General features: G+C 43.6%; 1 protein-coding gene across 1 annotated transcript in view; it reads right to left on the bottom strand.

The window, feature by feature from the left end:
* Positions 1–248: 248 nt before the first annotated feature.
* LOC118428600 (polycystic kidney disease protein 1-like 2) overlaps positions 249–18,997 on the bottom strand; it is a 28,296-nt gene continuing 9,547 nt past the window's right edge. Inside the window, exons 4-28 of the mRNA XM_035838701.1 lie at positions 18,017–18,298; positions 17,390–17,533; positions 16,847–16,954; positions 16,528–16,583; positions 15,853–15,933; positions 15,229–15,297; positions 13,813–13,903; positions 13,498–13,655; positions 12,726–12,968; positions 11,656–12,148; positions 11,191–11,339; positions 10,539–10,763; positions 9,988–10,152; positions 9,696–9,856; positions 9,339–9,517; positions 8,617–9,107; positions 8,188–8,320; positions 7,272–7,513; positions 6,534–6,708; positions 6,307–6,317; positions 5,377–6,079; positions 4,970–5,222; positions 4,560–4,837; positions 3,755–3,851; positions 249–3,171 (exon numbers count right to left, since the gene is read on the bottom strand). Of these exons, the coding sequence (XP_035694594.1) occupies positions 2,229–3,171; positions 3,755–3,851; positions 4,560–4,837; positions 4,970–5,222; positions 5,377–6,079; positions 6,307–6,317; positions 6,534–6,708; positions 7,272–7,513; positions 8,188–8,320; positions 8,617–9,107; positions 9,339–9,517; positions 9,696–9,856; positions 9,988–10,152; positions 10,539–10,763; positions 11,191–11,339; positions 11,656–12,148; positions 12,726–12,968; positions 13,498–13,655; positions 13,813–13,903; positions 15,229–15,297; positions 15,853–15,933; positions 16,528–16,583; positions 16,847–16,954; positions 17,390–17,533; positions 18,017–18,298 (5,930 nt within the window). The 3' untranslated portion in view covers positions 249–2,228. The remainder of the gene's footprint in view (positions 3,172–3,754; positions 3,852–4,559; positions 4,838–4,969; positions 5,223–5,376; positions 6,080–6,306; positions 6,318–6,533; positions 6,709–7,271; positions 7,514–8,187; positions 8,321–8,616; positions 9,108–9,338; positions 9,518–9,695; positions 9,857–9,987; positions 10,153–10,538; positions 10,764–11,190; positions 11,340–11,655; positions 12,149–12,725; positions 12,969–13,497; positions 13,656–13,812; positions 13,904–15,228; positions 15,298–15,852; positions 15,934–16,527; positions 16,584–16,846; positions 16,955–17,389; positions 17,534–18,016; positions 18,299–18,997) is intronic.

Genomic DNA, 18,997 nt, shown 5'->3' with positions numbered 1-18,997 from the left:
AAGTCTTCATTCACTCACACCGGGAAGGACCCGTGCTCTTTTTGATAAGTGTGATGGATACTTTAACGTGCTCGAGGAGTGGCTTTCCTCAAACACGGGATATTCTTTTAATGTCCTATCCAAGGGACGGCTTTAACCGAAGCCAGGCACTCGAGTAAAGTGAGGAAAGTTTCGTAAAGTGCCTTTCCCAGGGGCAAAAGATCGTTGACATATAAGCAGATTTAATCCGGAATCTCAAGGTTTCGGACCAAACATCCTGCCATTATGCCACATGACCCCACAATTAAGCACACGAAATATTTACAAGCAGTAGTTTGTCTACCTGACCAACATCTTATCAAGTGACAAAGTGACAGAATAATTTGTCAGAGATAAGTACATGTGTACCATTTTAGGTAGTCAAAAGTCTAACATCGCAATTTAACCACCAAGTCCTGAAACTTAGCACCTACAATGTACTTTACAAAGCCTTCTCAAACCAGCACATTTACTGATGACAAAAATAGGCACCATCTAGACTAACTTAAATATTACACACAAACACAAAAAAATTGTTAGTGATGGAGTCATGACTCCAGAGATCACCAAACCGTATTTTCATCCTACGTTGTTTTCCCTCATTTTCGTCCATTAGGAGAACAAACACCCTCGAGTGTTTTCGGTCTGCAGAACATCCTCGATGTTAATCAACACTGTCCTGTTTACGCTGTTGTGAAGACTCTTTCACACAGCGCAGTCACCACATGCCCATGTTCCATCACGAGGAGGGCTGACTGGCAGTTGACGTGAAAAATCCTCCGGCATGCTTTGCACCTCTTCATTCTTTCCAGACGCCTTCCTCGTTTGCAGACCACTGAGATTTGGTGTGCCTTGGTTGAAATGACTTTCTTTCTGCGGCTGGTCAAACGGTGTGAGTTTCCCCTGTTCGAAGCATGTCTCCAAATGGCTCCTCATTTTCCTGTCGGCATACACAACCCTGCTCACGTCTTGTCCCTCTGCGAGGTCCACTGCCCGGGCATTTTTGTGAGGCATAACTGCCATTCTAGGCAGTCAAGAATCGAACTTGGTAATCTATTACACCAAGTCCTGAAAGTTCTTGTTGTTTAAAATATTTCATATTTTATATGGATCAAGACATAACACACATTATTCAATATAGTAAAAAAAGTACATTTGGTACCTTAATTAAATGAGATAGATGTACCACACCAAGTCCTGAAAGTCCTTCCTATTTGAAAATATTTACAGACCCAACACATTTTGTAGCATTATTCCACATGGCAATAAAAGTATTCATTTAGCATTCATAAGATAGGTAAATGTACCTAACAAAGACTTTTGAAAACTAGAAAATTTACTGATAACGGAAGAGACACAGATATTTGAAGAAAATTGATAATATTACACACGTAAACACACACACAAAAATGAAATGATCATTAACGTTATGTCATGATGCAATAGATAAATTACATCTGATGACAGTAGTAGACTCATTGCCTGGATCCTAAACTAAATTGTTAAACATACGTACCACACACAGAAACACACACAAATTGATCGCTAACGGTGGAGGGCTCAGTTCAACAATCAGTATGTTACCTCCTCATAGACGACCACACCGCGCTAGTCTTGTGCTTTAATTTACGTCCATCAGGAGAACAAACAGCTATCCTTGATTCTTGGTGTCAATCAGTGGTTTTAACGCTGCAGAACAGTTTTTCTTACATACTGCAGTCTACAGTTGTCCTTGATAATTCTTATTCAGTGCAGTCCTTTTTTGCGCTGCAGTATTGACTGTTTTTAAGGAGACCAAACAGTTGTCCTTGATAATTCCTATTCAGTGCAGTCCTTTTTTGCGCTGCAGTATTGACTGTTTTTAAGGAGACCAAACACTCAGTTGTCCTTGATAATTCCTATTCAGTGCAGTCCTTTTTTGCGCTGCAGTATTGACTGTTTTTAAGGAGACCAAACAGTTGTCCTTGATAATTCCTATTCAGTGCAGTCCTTTTTTGCGCTGCAGTATTGGCTGAATGATGATGATGATGATGATTGACTGAATAGGATATGGGCATGTTGTTACTGCGGTGTGTAAATAAACAGTAAATAAACACACCGCAGTAGCAACATGCCCATGTCCCATCAATGAGAGGGCTGACTGGCAGGCAGTTGACGTGAAAGATCCTCCGGCATGTCTTGCACCTCTCCATCCTTCCCAGTTGCTTCCCCTACTCACAGCGGCAGACCAGCGAGATTTCCTGTGCCTTGGTCGGACCGACCTTCCTGCAGCTGGTCAGACGTGGAAACGGTGTGAGTTTCCCTTGTTCGAAGCACGTCTCCAAATGGCTCCTCATCTTCTTGACATCATACACAACCCTGCTCACGTCTTGCCCCTCTGCGATGTCCACTGCCCAGGCGATGACGAAAAGCCCGCAATCAAAGACGTTCTCCTGACGCTGTACGTCTGGTACGAATACGGTCAGGACGTTTCTTGCTTGGTCAGCAAACGCGGCGTATAGCTGGTAAAGCTGGATCTGCAGAGATGGAGTCATGGCAACGCCGAGGCTGTCATACAGGCGAACCTGTCCGCCTGCACAAGATGATAGGACCCAGTGATGGCTGCTGTTGTGGTGGATTTGTAGCCCCTCTCCTGTCATCTTGGCAAATCCGTCCTCACAGTGACCAACTGCAGGCGCCTCCAGCCCTTGGAGTGCCGGGTACTGGCGGCAAAGCAGCATCTGGGCAGCCTGGATGTGGTCGTCTGTCAGCATCTCGCCAAATGTTAGAGCCACCCTGTCACGAGCGCTCAACTTGACACTTGGCCACTCCACCTTGCGCTCCTCAGTGTGACGAACAAGAACAACCTGGGCAAAACTAACTCTGCTGGTGGACTTCTTGTCACTTTTCCCCCCTTTGGATAGGACAGACTTGACTTGACTGGTTTGGTGGCTTTTGAGGGTTTCCTCTTCATTTTCCGAGGACATGGATGTCGCCACCGCTGGAGCCTTGTTCGCGGACTGGATCGCTTGACTGCCACTGTCTGTGCAGTTGTTCGCGGAAGCAGCGCGGACCTTGATGACGCGGTGGCGAAGTTCCACTGCTGCAGCATCGGGGGCATCTTTGACAGTAGGAACAAACTCAGGCTCTGCCGGGAGGTCTGCATCCTTCATCCTGTGAGGATAGAAGTGTTAACGCTTATTAAAACCTCCTGAACAAACCCAGATTTCCATTGTAGAGCATGGCTTCCTGAGTGATTTAACTTCAACAATTACCACCATCAACTTTCCAGATTATTCAGGCTACAACTTAGTAGTGTTCCACAAGCTTATACCTTCGCCACAAGCTCTACCATTCGTAAATCACAGCCAAAGCATATCCAGAACACAATCTATCAAACTGGAAGCTCCCCTGCATTAACATAGAATACCGCACACACACAGACACACACACACACACATACTCACACAGACACTCATACACACACGCGCGCGCGAACACACACACACGCACTCACACACAGACAGACAGACACACACACACGCACTCACACACAGACACACACAGACACTCACACACTCACACACACACACTCACACACACACACACACACGCACACACACAAATACAACCGGCGCCATAGACATAAACCAATTGGCGAATGTAATTGTTGTACCATGACAATCAGCTCCTTGCATCTTTGAGGGCATCAATGTCGACTAGTATTTCTGTATTTCTTGTAAGATGTTGTACTTACTTAAGGTTGAAGAGCGACTGTCTCTTCAGCCACAGTTTCTCCACTTTAATCTCCACCTCGATCAGGCTGTCATGGAGAGTGTCCACGGAGTCGTTATCTGAGCAGATGTAAAATGAATGTATTTTGTAAGTTTTCTTTAGTCGCACATAGACTAAACAGTGATTTGATAACAATGTGCAGATCAAAATGTGAAACCCAGCTAACTGACAGGGGGCAGAGGAACCAAAGGGACTTAGGAAGGATAAACAGGATAGGACCTTACTACTGGCAATCTTTTCATAACTGCATTATAGCCCAGTGATTAAGCAAAGGTACTGGTTCAAATCCCACATTCGTACCTTGTACTTAAATAGACTGTTAACTCAACTAGAAAGAGCTTGCAGTGATCAGGCACTTATTTCAATAACCACTGATTGGCAACATTATCAAGACTCAAAAGATGGGAGACTTTATTGTTTGGTTGACTTGTGCACTTTCTAAATGTGAAACAACATACACTACACGAACCCATCCTCCTACACAGGAACATCCAACAGAGAAACCGCCTGTCTGGATGTACCCTGCTTTCTCAACCGTCACTCTTAGTTCCTGTGGACGCCCCCCCCCCCCCCGAAACCAGCTGTCAGCCAATCAGAGAATAGGCCTTTCAGTTTCAAAAGGGGTCTCGCATATATAAGGGTAAGCTCATTAAGATTTAGAAGCCGGGCGGTCAGGAACTAAGGGTGACGGTTGAGAAAGCAGGGTACATCCAGACAGGCGGTTTGAATTCGCTGATGGATGTCCCTGCGTAGAAGGATGCACGAACCTTTGGCTGGCGCTTTCCAGTAGCCGAAGAAGGCCGTGAAGCGTTCCCACAACCCCTGGATGAAGTACCGGTCTTCTTCAGGTACATCGTGGTTCCGCATCTCGGGAAGAGCGCTGTCGATGATCGCCATGGAGATGTTCATCAGCACCAGGAAGATTATGCAAATGAAAGCAAAGAAGAAGATGGGGCCAAGGATGGGGGCTGCCTCCCTCAGCTGGTAGAAGTAGAAATTTCCAAGAGACATCTGGAACAATGTGGAGAAGGACTTGCTGATGGAGCTGAAAAACATACAAAATTCAAGTCATTGTAATGAGGACATGGCGTGTTTTACTTCTGAGCACTCGGAATCCGTGTCCTTCTGTTGAAAACGAGAAATCATCAATCCTAGATACAAGAATATGTTTTCTTACCTGAATTCTCCCACATCAAGGCCGAACATGAGATATGCGTAGACTCCGAAAGCTGACATCCAGAAGAAAAAGTGGAAGATGAAGGCAGAGAACTCTCCCGCCATCGCTCGGAACACGGACGTCAGCTTGGCGAGGAACGGGTTGAACCTCAGTAGCCGGAGGAGCTTCATCAGGTTGACAAACGTCAGGAAGGCCAGGAACCAGCCGTAAACCTGGCTTATGTTCACCGCTGATCGGAAATGGTGGACTTGATCTTTAAAAGAATTGCATATCATTAGGTACAGCATTACATAGTCACCTTCTAATACAATCAGTGTGAGGATTGGGCATGTTTTAAAACATGCTGAAGTGAAATTTTCAGGTAATTAAACAAATGTAACATTTTGGTTCATAAATGTGTTAATCACCTTTCCCGTCCTTGATCGCCGCCAGAGCCCTGGAGCTGTAGACTATCTTAAAGCCATACAAGGCAATGGCGGTGAATGCCAAGAAGAAGTTGAAGATTTCGACAATATTCCATGGCCCCTTCAGGTAGGCCAAGCCGGCTGCCCGTGCAGTTTTCGCCTCTGTCCACAGCGTGTAGAGGAGAATGATGACGTAAATGATTTCCAGCAGGACGTAGATGTACCCGATTGTCCCAGGCCGTTGATGGAGTCGGAAGGTCTGCACGTGGTGACGGGAGAAAACTCCGGTCGTCTCGGAGAATTCAAACACCACCGTCAGCGATGTGAATAAATCCAGATTTCCGTTGTACAGTATCGCTTCCAAGAAGATGACCCTCGTGCGCTTGTCGATCCAACGGTTGGCCTTCAGGTCTGCTAGGATGCTGCGCATCTCGTCTGCTGACCTTCCCAGGTGCAGACCGAAGCCGTCTCCCCAGTAGTGCGTCGTCACACCGTAGATGGGGAGACTGGGGTACTTATTGGGGAGGTGGATCCATCCAGGGGCTGCTGATTCCATCGCTGACGTGTTTCTGATCCTCTTCCATCCCATCTCAAACGCCCCGATCTCCTTGGCGTGTTCATCGTACGCTGATGAACATTCGTCAAACAGGTGCTGTATTGTCACAGGCACCGCGCACAACCCTATGGTGACAGAAGGATAAAAAGCCTGTCAAATAATAGTAGGAATCGAATGCATTTTGGTATTCCCTTCACTGATTGGGTAGAAGTCTTTGAAATGTATATTTTTCCTGAATAGTAAGATCATCCTGATGGTTTAAATTTTCTATTAACTCTACTTCCTCTGGTATTGTAAATACAACTGCATGTGGAAGTACATGATGTGGCATGTCATATATAAGTCCAAAGCAAGACTAAGTGCTTTTCCATACTCACCTGACCTAAGTCTTGGAAACGTAGATTTTTCCTGAATGATCATGATACATTGCACTTTTCTAGTTCTAGTTCTAGTTCGTAATCCGCAAACTTCCCATAAGAATATCACGCGGATGGAGGAACATCTTCCCACTATAACATTTCCTCTAGTATGACAATCACAAATGTGTGGCATGTCATATAAGCCCATAGCAAAAGTGTTTTTCCATGAACTCGGTTCCACCCACCTGACTTTACTCTGCCCTGGATCAGGCTAGGTGGGTAGACCAGGACTGTCTGCATGTCAGCTGTGAAGACCTTCTCAAACCAGCGGGGCTTGTCGTCATTGTAGGACGTCTCGGGGTAGAAGCTCTGCAGAGCGGTCTCGTTCAGCCAGGACCAGAAGGTGAGAGGATCATTTACCTGTGGAGAAATAAAGTCAATGAAATTAGTATTGTCTGTACATTCCTCTTCACACGTTTAATTTGCACACGCTGATTTCATGTCCTAATCAAGATCTGGAAGCTAAGTGTCAACAAAATCAGCATGGCAATGTCAATCACTTTCGGTAGATTTGACTTTAACAGGGTCAGTTGACTTCTGAGACAATGTTACTTGGTGAGAAAGATTCAATTGGTACTGAAATCATGTACAGTGGAAGCCAGTTAATTGCACGTCGGATAAACGCACACTTCGGTCAATTGCACGGAATCCCCAAATCCCGTGGCGGTGCGGTCCAACTGGGTAACTCCGCATTATCGCACACGTCGGATAATTGCAAGGAATTCGCTGGCAGATTGGGTGTGCATTTAAGCGGCTTCCACTGTATACCTTATTGCTTGTAGTCAATTGATCAACCTTCTTTCTCTATATTGACCACCTGTCTATAGTGGCCCAATTTTCCAGTCCCTTGAGTGGCCGCTATAGACAGGTTTGACTGTACTATAATGACCTAGACAATACAAGGATGTAGTGTAATGACTTACGTCATCCACAGACTGCAGGAAGGTGTTGGTTGTGCTCAGTGTCTGATGGAAACCCTCTGTGGTGTTGTGGTATTCATCAGCGATGCTGACTACGAGCAGGAGGAAGCAGCAGAACCACACGATGCTCCAAAGGGTGTCCCCGAATCTCCTGTTCCTGCGCTGCCTCATTCTCGCTTGTTTGATGTTGGCAAGGGACGCCATGGAAAGTCGCTCCATCTTTCTCTTCAGGCGAAATGCATCGCCTTTGGTAAGCATGAAAAATATATATTTTTTTAAAGTCAGTACAGGCTGCATTTGTTATCAAAGTGAACCCGCATCATTTGGACAAACGTTTATAAGTAGAATCCAACTAATTGCACAGCGGATAATCGCACACTTCTGTTAATTGCACGAGATCCCAAAATCCCGTGGTGGCGCAGTCCAGCTTAACAACTTTGTTGCACCATTCGGATAATTGTACGAAATGCAAGGGCGAATGGGGTGTGCGATTAAGCGGCTTCTAATGTACCTAGAAGAAATGTCAGATCAATTCACAAACAGAGTCTGGAACACGTGCCTAGCAAAGAGTACACTCACACTGCATAAAAATGCTTTCTTTCACCATTAAAAAATTTAGTTTTCAAACATTTGAAAATCCGTTAACAGTTTCATCAGGTTAGTAGATCAATTGAACAAAGCCTTCTTCGTTACACAACCTTCTTTTAATTCTTCCGTAAACGTTTCGAAGACTATCCGTGGCCTTCATCAGTACAAAATGAACAATCAATTTGTACTGATGAAGACGACAGATAGTCGTCGAAACGTTTACGGAAGAATTAAAGGAATGTTGTGTAACGAAGAAGACTTTGTTCAATTTGATGACGTCTTCAAAGTATACACATTTATTGTAATGGTAAGTAATGAAGCTAAAACTTACAGTTGAAGCCTGTCTCCCATGTGGAAGACATCACACTGGCTTCAATTGAAGCGGGGCCCCGCTTCTCTGCAAACATCGTCTCGATGGCTTGCGTCTTGCGAATTGACGACGTCACGATTGTAAGGAGAAATATCTGTAACATGAAAACATTGGTTGTTAGTGTTTGTGAACATATGTTTATGATCATGAACATATGTTGCTTGAGTAACTGCTATTTGGCATATCTTATTAACTGGATGTCTAACCTTCATCGACGTACTTCCTACAACTGTGCTTGGCTAATATTGACATTTGGATAATAGTGACACTTCAAGGTTTTCACATCAGATAACATATGGCAACTGCAGCAAACATGTGATGATACTTTTGCACGTTACAAATCATTTTGATATCCTATACACAAAAACAACAACAGAGGGCAGTCCTTACCTTCGCTGGTTGCATAAGGACCATGTCCACCAGGAAGGATATGAAGTACGCAGACAGCCACTTCTCTGACTTCTCCTTACCCCACGTCATACTGAACAACACGGTGAAGACAGCTGACCCCACGGTAGACAGCAGCACCAGCACCCAGGCCACGTACTTGCACCAGTGCGGCAGGCCCTTGGCTGGTCCTTGCTGAGTGGGTGCCTCAGGTGCGCCACCCGTCTCTACGTCTCCGACCCGGGGGTTGCCCTTGTTGCTGGGTCGGCTGTACTGGAACAGCAGGACTATGGCCATGATGACGGGAAGGCAGGTGAGGCTGGTCATGATTCCCGTGTAGACTCCATTCAGGGTGAAGGAGAATGGCCCCAGGCTGAAGCCCTGCACAACCTGGGTGTTTGTTTCATCTGTTAGCCACATGGCGCTGGACACCATGGATATGAGGAGGAGACTCAGGCAGCAGCCGAGCCTCTCGCTGCGGGTGAACGTGCTACCTGGAAAGGAAACATTACGGGGGGGGGGGGGGGGGGGGCATTTTTCATCAAAACATGTTGGTATTAATGCTATAAAATGAAAATAACAAAACCAGAAACAGACATTCATCAACCGTAAAAGTTGCTACAATTATGTTCAGTAAAACTTCAGTTCCCATATGGTCAGTTGATGAAGATGAGGATGAAAATAAAGATGAAGATAAATTGAAGAAATAGCCAAATAACTCTTACCTTCAGGTGTGATAGCGACGGACAGGAAGAGGTGCTCCTCTGCCAGATTACTCCGCAGACTTGCCGGGAACAGGAACCCGAAGGATCGCAGGTCCTGCTCAGAGGCGACAGGAAAGGTCTTCACCACCTGCCCGTCCCCGCGGTCGGCTGCCAGCCACTCATCGCAGAAGAAATAGGACCTGTAGTTCCAACAAATTGAAAACTGACCTATAGAGACATATCATACATGTGTAATTTCAGCCCACCACAATGACTCAATCTTTATTACGTTATTCCTGGTGAAATAAAATAGATACACAAACAAACAAACAAACAAACAAACAAGAAAGACAGCCCCAAAAGCTCGAATTAACTCACATTTTGCCAGTGGTGACATCCTGCACTGCTGCTCTGTCCACGTGCCACGATGCACGGCTCCCCTCCCCACTGTTGTCGTGCATGAGCTGCAGCAGCTCCACGTTACCCAGCTGTTCCGCTGTGCTGAAGGTCAGGGTCACCTGGCTGTCTTGGGTAAAAATCTGAAACAGCAACAAAAATCCAACTTGTAAGGATCTGTCATAATTTGTTATAACTGTGAACTTCAGGTTGAAGTTTGGTGATGAAATGATTATAGCTCCTGCAGAAGTCAGTGCCGTTTTTATGTCCTTACCTTCTCTGCGATGTTGACCACTCTAATATCGGAGTTTGTGGCACCTCCGACAAGCTTGAAGACGACGGTGGACTCTGTCCCAGCATGCCTAGCTGCACCTGTCCAGATGAGCAGGCGGTACCGGTAGCCGTTCTGAAGGTCGTCCAACCTTACAGTGTGATGTAACTGTGACAACGGGTAAGATATAGAACATGTTCACATACATGTACAGTCAAACCTGTATTAGCAGCCACCGGGGCCTTTGGATAGCGGCCATTGCGGTCATTTTTTTGTCGGTCGCTTGCATTTTTTCCCAATTGACCTAAACATTGAGAAATAGTCTATAGCGGCCACCTGTCCAACGCGACCACGGCCACACAATTTCCGTAGACACAGAAACACTGCCTGTTCCGACCATACAGCGGTCGTATGTCGCCCTACGCTGGGTTTGCAATCGTAGTTTGCGAGGATTCGAGGTTGACAGGGTCATTTTGGCGGAAACGGAAGGTATGCGTGTCTTGACCGTTAGACTGCAATTCAATCTACCAACATTGCCATTTTTACTTTCTTACCTTTCTCTTATCTTTACGCTCAGCGATCTTGACCACGGATGATGTAAACGAGTACAGACAGAGCGCCACGATGATGGCTGTCAATACGGCACCGTTGTCCACCAGATCACTGAAATTCAACGCCCCGAAGTCGACGGTGTTCGGCGGTGTGGCGAAGTCACTTCCGAAGGCTGTCAGATGGTTGCAGTGACAGATGGTGCTGGTAATGGTGGACTGCTCGCTTATCTGTGGAAAGCAGGAACGAGAGTCAAGTTGTTATGATCACATTTTGCTGGTCCAAACACTGGTCATTTTATGTTTTGAAAGAGATAGCAATCTGGAGAATCTGTTCACTGTTTGGGGCATTATTGATATATTGAGAATACATTTAAGCTATGGATTTGAATTGCTGTTGTTGGCATATCGTAACATCAAACAAAAATTTTGTATGTACCTGTACCAGTTATGAGAATGGCCTCTTAACATTATAGCAAAGATTGTGAACATTATATGGCAATTTTATTTGTTTCACCAAAGCAATCATTTGACAACATTGACATCCAAAACGTTTTCTTTTGTAAGTGGCCATTAAAAATTATATAGTAAACTCATTATAACAGCTGTAAATACGGAAAAGTGAAGTTCTCCTGTAAACTTCGTGAACTGTACCCACCACACAGCCGTCTGCCATCCAGTCTTCCTGTGTCTCGCTCCAGTAGACGCAGCCCAGACGGACCCACTGGATCTGGTAGGAGTAGAAGTCCTCGGTGTGTGACTCCTTCTCGACAGCCTTGTTGTGAATGTCACACTCGGTCACTGGTCCTGTAAAAAGGAAGTTCGTACAGGCTCTGATAAGTTTATATCTACTGAGATATCACGAGTGATTCCTGTCGTCAACATCATAAATGCAAGATGTATTTTATTTCATTGATATTCCAAATACAAACAAACAAAAGCACAACATTGTACAGTGGAACATCAACCCTTTTTCATCACAGCAAATAACAGTTTATCATCATTGACGGTACAATATCACTTCATCTGCAAATCTGGTAGTACTACAGACATCCACTTCTTATATTATGTCAATAAGTCTAGTGTCTGTGGCGTTGAACAATTTTTTAATGAAAATACTCACCAAGTACTTGGACCTTGATGTAGTAATCCACAGGACCATTCCCTCCCGGGATGAACATTGTTGCCGCTGTCTTCTCTGTGTTTGTGTCTTCATCGCCACTCAGAGTTTTCATCAAGGCACACTGCTCAGGTAGGATGTACGTCTCCATGGACACGTTGTAGTTCTGGTTGTCAGGGCGGCCGCCGTACCTGCCAGACACGCCGTAGACCACGCTTGTGTTCAGCGGGGTGATTGTGACCAGGAATCCTTCAGCGGTGCTGTTGAGCTTTAGCAAATGGTAGCTTGAACTTTGGTTTCCTGGTGCAGGGAAGGTGATGGTTGTCGTGGCTGGTTTGTTCTCAGAGCCGCCCGGAATGGTGATGGTAAAGTCTTCGGTCAGGTTGTTGAAGGCCACGGGGATGTCGTTCTGCAGGAGTGACAGTTCCATGACAGACGAACGTGCCTGCGACTCCCCGCGCCCCCAGGTGAATGGGTTCTGTTGAAACTGCGTCAACTAAAAAGGAACAAAATCTTATAATATCTTATTGACTTTTGAATCAAGTGGCCGGTATCATTCTAACACTTACACATTCTAGTAGTAAGGTATCTGTCTTCAGGAATTCTGTACCTCACTCATTCACGAAAAACATGATATTGTGTAATTGGGTGACATGGGCAATGACCATCTAATATGTAAAATTATGAGCAATACCTGCTGTATCAACTTTCATATTGAGGCAGTATTTTTCAATGTGTCAATGGATAATACTAATATAAAGTTGAATAAAATCTAATGTATCAATTGTAAAACGTAAGATAGTCACTGTATCGTTGTTACTAACTTTTAATAAAAAATCTAGTTGGAAGACAAACAGAAAAAAAATCCTCAAAGAAAATATCAAGTTTCATCATTGATGTCAATTCAAATATACAACGAGTAGTGACATTTTTTCTTTAATAACAAACGAGTACATGAAATTGTGATTGTGTTATTTTTATGTAGTCCCAGGATTGCCTGAAAAGCAGGTCTAGTCTGATCTGAGTTGTACTTCTCTGGTAAAATAGATAAAGTGAGGAGAAGTGACTCGTACCCTTATAGCGACGTTGTGCGGTGTATAGTCCGGGAACAGCGCTGCTCTAGGCGGAACATGGAAGCCCCCATCCTCGGTCTGCACGACCTGGCCTCCAAACTGGTCACCCCAGACCCTCTGCGCACGGAGAGTAACCCCTCCCCTCTCGATGGTGACTGCCGGGGCTCCTGGACTCATAGAGCCGATGATGGCGTCGAACAGACCATCCAGAACCCGGCGGCTTTCCTGGACATTTCTTCGTTTCTGTAAGTAACCGTAAAGACAAAATTATGGATGAGCTACACCAGCTAATATGATCCAGGTATTTCCTCAATAACACATTCTAGGACGCAGTATTTGTGCAATTTGTTCTGAAGAAAAAGTTATTTTATTAGAGACGCGAATCATTTAAAAGGCAGGAAAAGAGTAAAATGTATTTTTGTTTCGTTTTAAAGACATATAGATATTTTAGTACATAGTAAGATTAATTTGTTTATGTGATAGTAAGTAGTTCTGAAATCTTTTAAGTATGTGGGATTGAATGTTTCTAAGTTTAAGCCACGCCATCACACATCTTTGGTGCATATCTTGCATACTTCAGAAGCGCATGTTTTGTTCAACATTAAATACAAGTCAAGTCAAGTCATGTACACATTAATATGTTAAAAAAATCAAGGAAGAACAGCTTGCAATGCATGTGATTTAAATCACGATCTACGATGGAAAATGGTCTCTAACAAAAAACTAAAAATTAACTTCAAGCATCAAACGAAGCATAAGGACTTTTTGTTACCTCGGCTTGTTTCTCCTTCTCATTTTCTTCCGCCTTTTCAAGGCGCTCCTTTGGAGAGAGACTCTGGTCTTCCTCGAGATCAGATGCAAGCTTCCCATCATCCTCTTGTGTATCTCTCTCTGGTTCCTCAAGCAGAGAACCGACCGACTCTACCAGAGCTGCAGTAGAACAGAGACATGATGTTATCAAACTAATCAACACAGAAAACCAACAGACTCCACCAGAACTAATATGCATGATTAACACATGCACAATAAGACAATACAGATGTGGACGACTGAAATAGTACTGCAGAGTAATAGTTGGATTACTTACATCCTCCCACGGACTGGACAGTGGCCGGGTCAGACATGTCCAGTTTGTCCAGGTTGCTGGTGATGGACTTCAAAACACCTACGGCGATGTCCTATGCGATGGGAAAGAATAAATGAAAGAACGAACGATTCATCCAAAGAACCAAGGAACCTTGGATGGTCATGTCTAAGCCATGAAGCTGGGCAGCAAGCAGCCACGAGCGAGCGTGGTCCATTGGATTGGCTTGCCTCCTTAATGTTTGTGTACCCTTAGGGGTCAACTACTTATGATTATGGTCATTGTATCGAATGGTCATTACTAATTTTGAGCTGTCATTCTCCATCAAAAAGAGGAAAGAATAAATGTTTCTTTTGAAAACGTGGTTAAAGATTTAAAAGCAACGCTTTTGTTGCTATTGGGGTTGTTGACCTTGGCACCTGTTTGCTAGTCAGACGCTCCGAGCGTATAGAACAGTCGTGATTCAGCAAACGATTTGCGTAATTACGCCACATGATTAGCAAACTCTGCTGATAACAGAATTGGGCAGCTGTTTAACCCTCGTCGAGACATAGCCTCTACCAGGCTCCACGGATCGGTGGTCTAATTGTAGAAATTGGACAAATAGAGTCTATAGTACGCTAGGGGAGTTAGTCGGCCAGACGAGTACGTTTCCTCACCGTTGGCTAATCAATACTTTCAAGCGTGTCAAAATTGAACTTGACCGTCAGGTCAACAACAACTAATATTGAGATATTTGAGTGCATTGAGGTAAATTAAAAGCTTTTCTGTTAAAATATGTTAATTATATAAGGAACCTTTAGTGACAAAAAAGATTTCAAATTGATAACGTGCAAAATGAAATGTTTTTGTTCAGTATGTTCAACTTGCAGAGAAAATGATACTGACAATTGCATGATTTACAAAAGAATGTTTCATGCTAATAGAGATGTTACACTGAAAAAAATATGCCCAGATGCATTCCAATATAGCATGTAAGACAATAAAGTCAATGACTCATGCCATGCATAACAAGATAAACACAAATACACCAAGTAGAACCAGAAGTAGAGGAAGGAGTTGTTCTCTGGATTGCTGCAAGCTTGACGTGAGTTAAGCCATGTCGTAGTCGGACTGTCCGGAGTAGAACAGTCCGAATTTGTAAAAATCCCTTCAGGATCTTTTTACCTTATCCTCCTGTGGAATGCCCGGACATGACTTAATGACAAGCGATGATAACTCAGAGATCATTTGCACTTGTTGTGACGTCTGTGTCCGACCCGTTTCAGATGCCAACGTTTTAATAGCCTTCTTGCACATCTACATATACAACAATGAATAACAAGATTGAACACCTTATTAATATCTTAGAGATCATCTACAGATTTTAAAAATGTTCCCTAATGTTTTAACATTCACAGACTACCAACCATTGCTTACCTGTGCCTTTTCCTCAGCAGCTGATGTTGGCTGCCCCATCACAACAGCATCTCCAGAGACATCTGCAGTCTTGTCATGAAAGAACAACAAATTTTCAGAGTAGGTTGTAAACAACAAATCTGAATCAAGGGCAAATAACGATTCGGAGGTGATTGACAATGTGTTGTTAATATTCAAGAATGATTTCAATGCAAGTCAAAAATCCTCAAAGCAGGAATTAAAAGTGAGAATAGTATAAGGCAAACATGATGAACAATTGTTCATGACTTTACTCTTAATGACTTAACAATGGCCCCCTTCCTTATCATACTGAAATCCTAGTACCAAATTACATGCATACTGATTTTTAACGTTTTTCTACACATTGTTTTTCTTGCCTCTTTAGAATGTAATATTACGTGTGATGAAAAGTTTTATTTTCGATAAATGGCTGACATTTCTATTCTAAAAAGGCAAAGTCCTAAGAACATTTCCTGCAAGGGTTCCTCTCCTGGAGTGCCACCTCTGGTGGTTTCATCCCAAGCAACTTTAAACAGTAACTTTCTTATTATAAAGTTATCCCAGCCTATGATATTACTGTTGACAGAACACCAGTGAGAGAAACTAGTGCTTTGTGTGACTAACCTGGGCTAGCTTCTGTAGTACATCCTGTGGTTTTGCAGACAGCGAACCAGCAAAGATGCTGTCCAGACCGTTACCAAGAGCCTATCGAACGAGAATAAATGGCAGTTTGATTATAATATGATTAAACATTATTGGCACAGTGAGCACCATTTTTATTACACTCCTATAAGTCTGCAACAGACACGATAATTCATTTCTCTTTCTTTGTTCGTACCCTTTCTTTTCTCCTGAATACAGTTTTAGTTACTAATACTTGTTAGGTTTTAGGTTCAGGGTAGATAGGTCGTCCTTTCCCTGAGCTACCGTGGGGCTATTGTGCGACCAAACCAGTCAGACTTACTAAATAAAGTTCATTTTTTTTCTTTGTCAATGCATTTATTGAATCAAAACAAATGTAATCAACAAAGAGATGTTCAGATTTAAGTTTATACTTTTATATCAATGATTATCAATAATTGGTCTTACAAAACGAATGGACCGATCCCAAAACCGGCCGCCCCCTGTTCGATCATGGTTCTATTTCGAACACCTCCGTCAAAAATTGCCATTTCTGACGTCCACTGGGGCAGTTTTTGACGGAGGTGTTCGAAATAGAATAGATGATTCTATCTGTTCGATATGGCGTTCGACAGGATCAGTCCATTGGACTAGGGGCCTTGTTTATTCCCACAATACCTGGTCTGGTGTTGCTCTGTCTTCCTCCGGCGGCCTGCTGCTGGTCTCCGTGGTTTCTGCACAGCATAAACAGAAATATCATTCGCTCACTAATGACCTCATATTTGTGGAGAGCATTACATTTGGGTTAGGCCAATTCCATGTGGTGAAAATTACAGTCTAGCATTTACTTACATGTACTCAGAGCAGTTTATATTTCGCTGGATACATTGGTACTATGTTGAATAGCATAAACTATGTTTAATAACAACGTTTATGTCTCAAAGACTTGTAAAAATGTGTCTAAGTTGATGGTTTTAGTGATAGAATGCCAACCTACCAGTGGCTTCCGAGCCTAGCTGTACTTGAGTTGATGGCCTGGTGGACAAGACTGTGGTCATGCCACTTGTCTGTTTGGTAGTAGCAGTGGTTGTCGTTGTGGCGGCTACTGATAAAAAAGAAAATATTCAACACCGAATTGCAAAACAGATATCAGAATATGTTTTTCTAAAATTTAATAAAGTAATTAATAAGACAACACTACATCACATGAACATCAAGTTCAATGGGAACAAAGCTGTTACCACAATTGATGAATTGTTGAAAAGCTTTATGAAATTATCCATTGCTTAGCCTTACGTCACATTTCCAAACAGGGGCCCAGCCGGGCAGCTTTCGGGAACGAAAATCATGATATGAAAACTACACAAGACTGAAGAAAATAGTCGTGGGCATTATTTGTGTATATTCTTACGTATTCATGTCTATTTTTTGTTCCCACAAACAGCCCGACCGGGCCCCGATTTGGAAATGTGACGTTAGCCTTAATGACGGTTTCTCCAGTTCTACGGTGTTGTTGTGTGAAACAAACACGAGAACCTACCATCATCAGATGACCCTCCATCCCTCATGGCTTCTTGTGTATTTTGTACGGTCGAAGCTTCTGGTTCGGTAGAAAGGAGGGTGGTCTCCCGACTTTTCTGCTCGGTGGTAACGGCAGGTGCAGGCGTTGTGGTTGGTGTGGCGGCTGGAAAAGAAAAGACTGGTTAACAGACAGCTTCTGGATCACAAAATTGTTAGAAACCTTTAGATACTGCAAAAGACTTCAGCTGAAATTATATATCTAAAGAAAATATGTTATAGTTTTACCACGTATCTGCACTAAATCCAATACTTTTTCCTCAGACATCCATGCAAGAAATATACTCAGCCTTTCCTTACAAGTTTTTAACATGAAATGTCATGGAGGTTAACAGTTATGTTTTAACCTGCGTTTGTGTGTGTGTCTGTGTGTGTGAGTGTGCCTGTCAACAAGATAACTAAAGAACGGCTGGGGGGTGGATTGGTTTCATACTTGGTGTGATGCCTTTTCTTACAAGTTTTTCTATCATCAAATAGAAGCTTATGTCACCACGGCCATTTAAGCTGATAGCAATCACACATAGCATCATTACTGTATTAAGTGACAAAATTCTATGTTCCTTTTCATTAAAAAACAGAAACGAACTACCTGTGAACACCAGTGTCATTGCTGTCTCGCTCTGTGCCTTCCAACCGACTGACGAGAACAGGGCTGCCACCCTGATGATGTAAGCAGTCTCCGGTGAGAGACCAACCACCGGAAACGATGTCTCGCCTGTGCTCTGATTGACAGCTGTCATCATGTCCAGCCCAGACACCACGACATGGTATCCCTCAAGGTCAAGGTCAGGATCGGGGGATGGAGACCACGTGACCTTGAACCCTCCATCCGTGATGTCAGTTACTGCCAGGTCTATTGGTGGACCCACAGCTGAGAAAAAAAGAATCAAAACACATGAGACGAGTGTTCTGAAATGTCTCTTAAGACAGAGTGGTGTCTTAACCTCAAAGTTCATCTGTGTTGGTAGAAGTAATTATAGAACTAGTTTAACTGCAATATCCAACACAACAATTGGAGTCACCCAAATTTTCGACTGAACAGCACCAGTCTTTGTCAAGGAATGAACAATCCGCTGCTGTCGTGACGTCACTTTACGCCTGCCAGAAAGAACACAATCATGACTCTGGTGCTGTTCAGTCGAAAATTTGGGTGAGTTTGGGTGAGTCTGATTTTGGGTGAGTTTGGGTGAGTCTAATTTTTGTGTTGGATACTACAGTTAAACTACTTCTATAAAGTGGCGTCTTGTTGGCGTAACGGCTAGGGTGTTTGGCCCAGAGCCCATAAGTCCTGTGTGCGAATTACCTGACATGTCACCGTGCCCTAGACACAGTGGATAACAATGCCATGAAGTGCAAATATATTTTGACCATACTAAGATATCAAAACCGTAAGTTGTACTGCAGTGCCTTAAGGAACCGCTATGGGCCCTTTTAGAGCCGCTATGGGTCCACTATATATGGGTCAAATCCACACACAAGCACACACACACACACACACACACACACACACACAAACAAACACACACACACACACACACACACACTCTCTCTCTCTCTCTCTTCACACACA

The sequence above is a fragment of the Branchiostoma floridae genome, chromosome 13 (genome assembly GCF_000003815.2).
Source record: "Branchiostoma floridae strain S238N-H82 chromosome 13, Bfl_VNyyK, whole genome shotgun sequence".
Classification (NCBI taxonomy): Eukaryota; Metazoa; Chordata; class Leptocardii; order Amphioxiformes; family Branchiostomatidae; genus Branchiostoma; species Branchiostoma floridae.
Note: the sequence above shows the minus strand (reverse complement) of the source record. Positions and strands in the feature narration are given on the sequence as shown.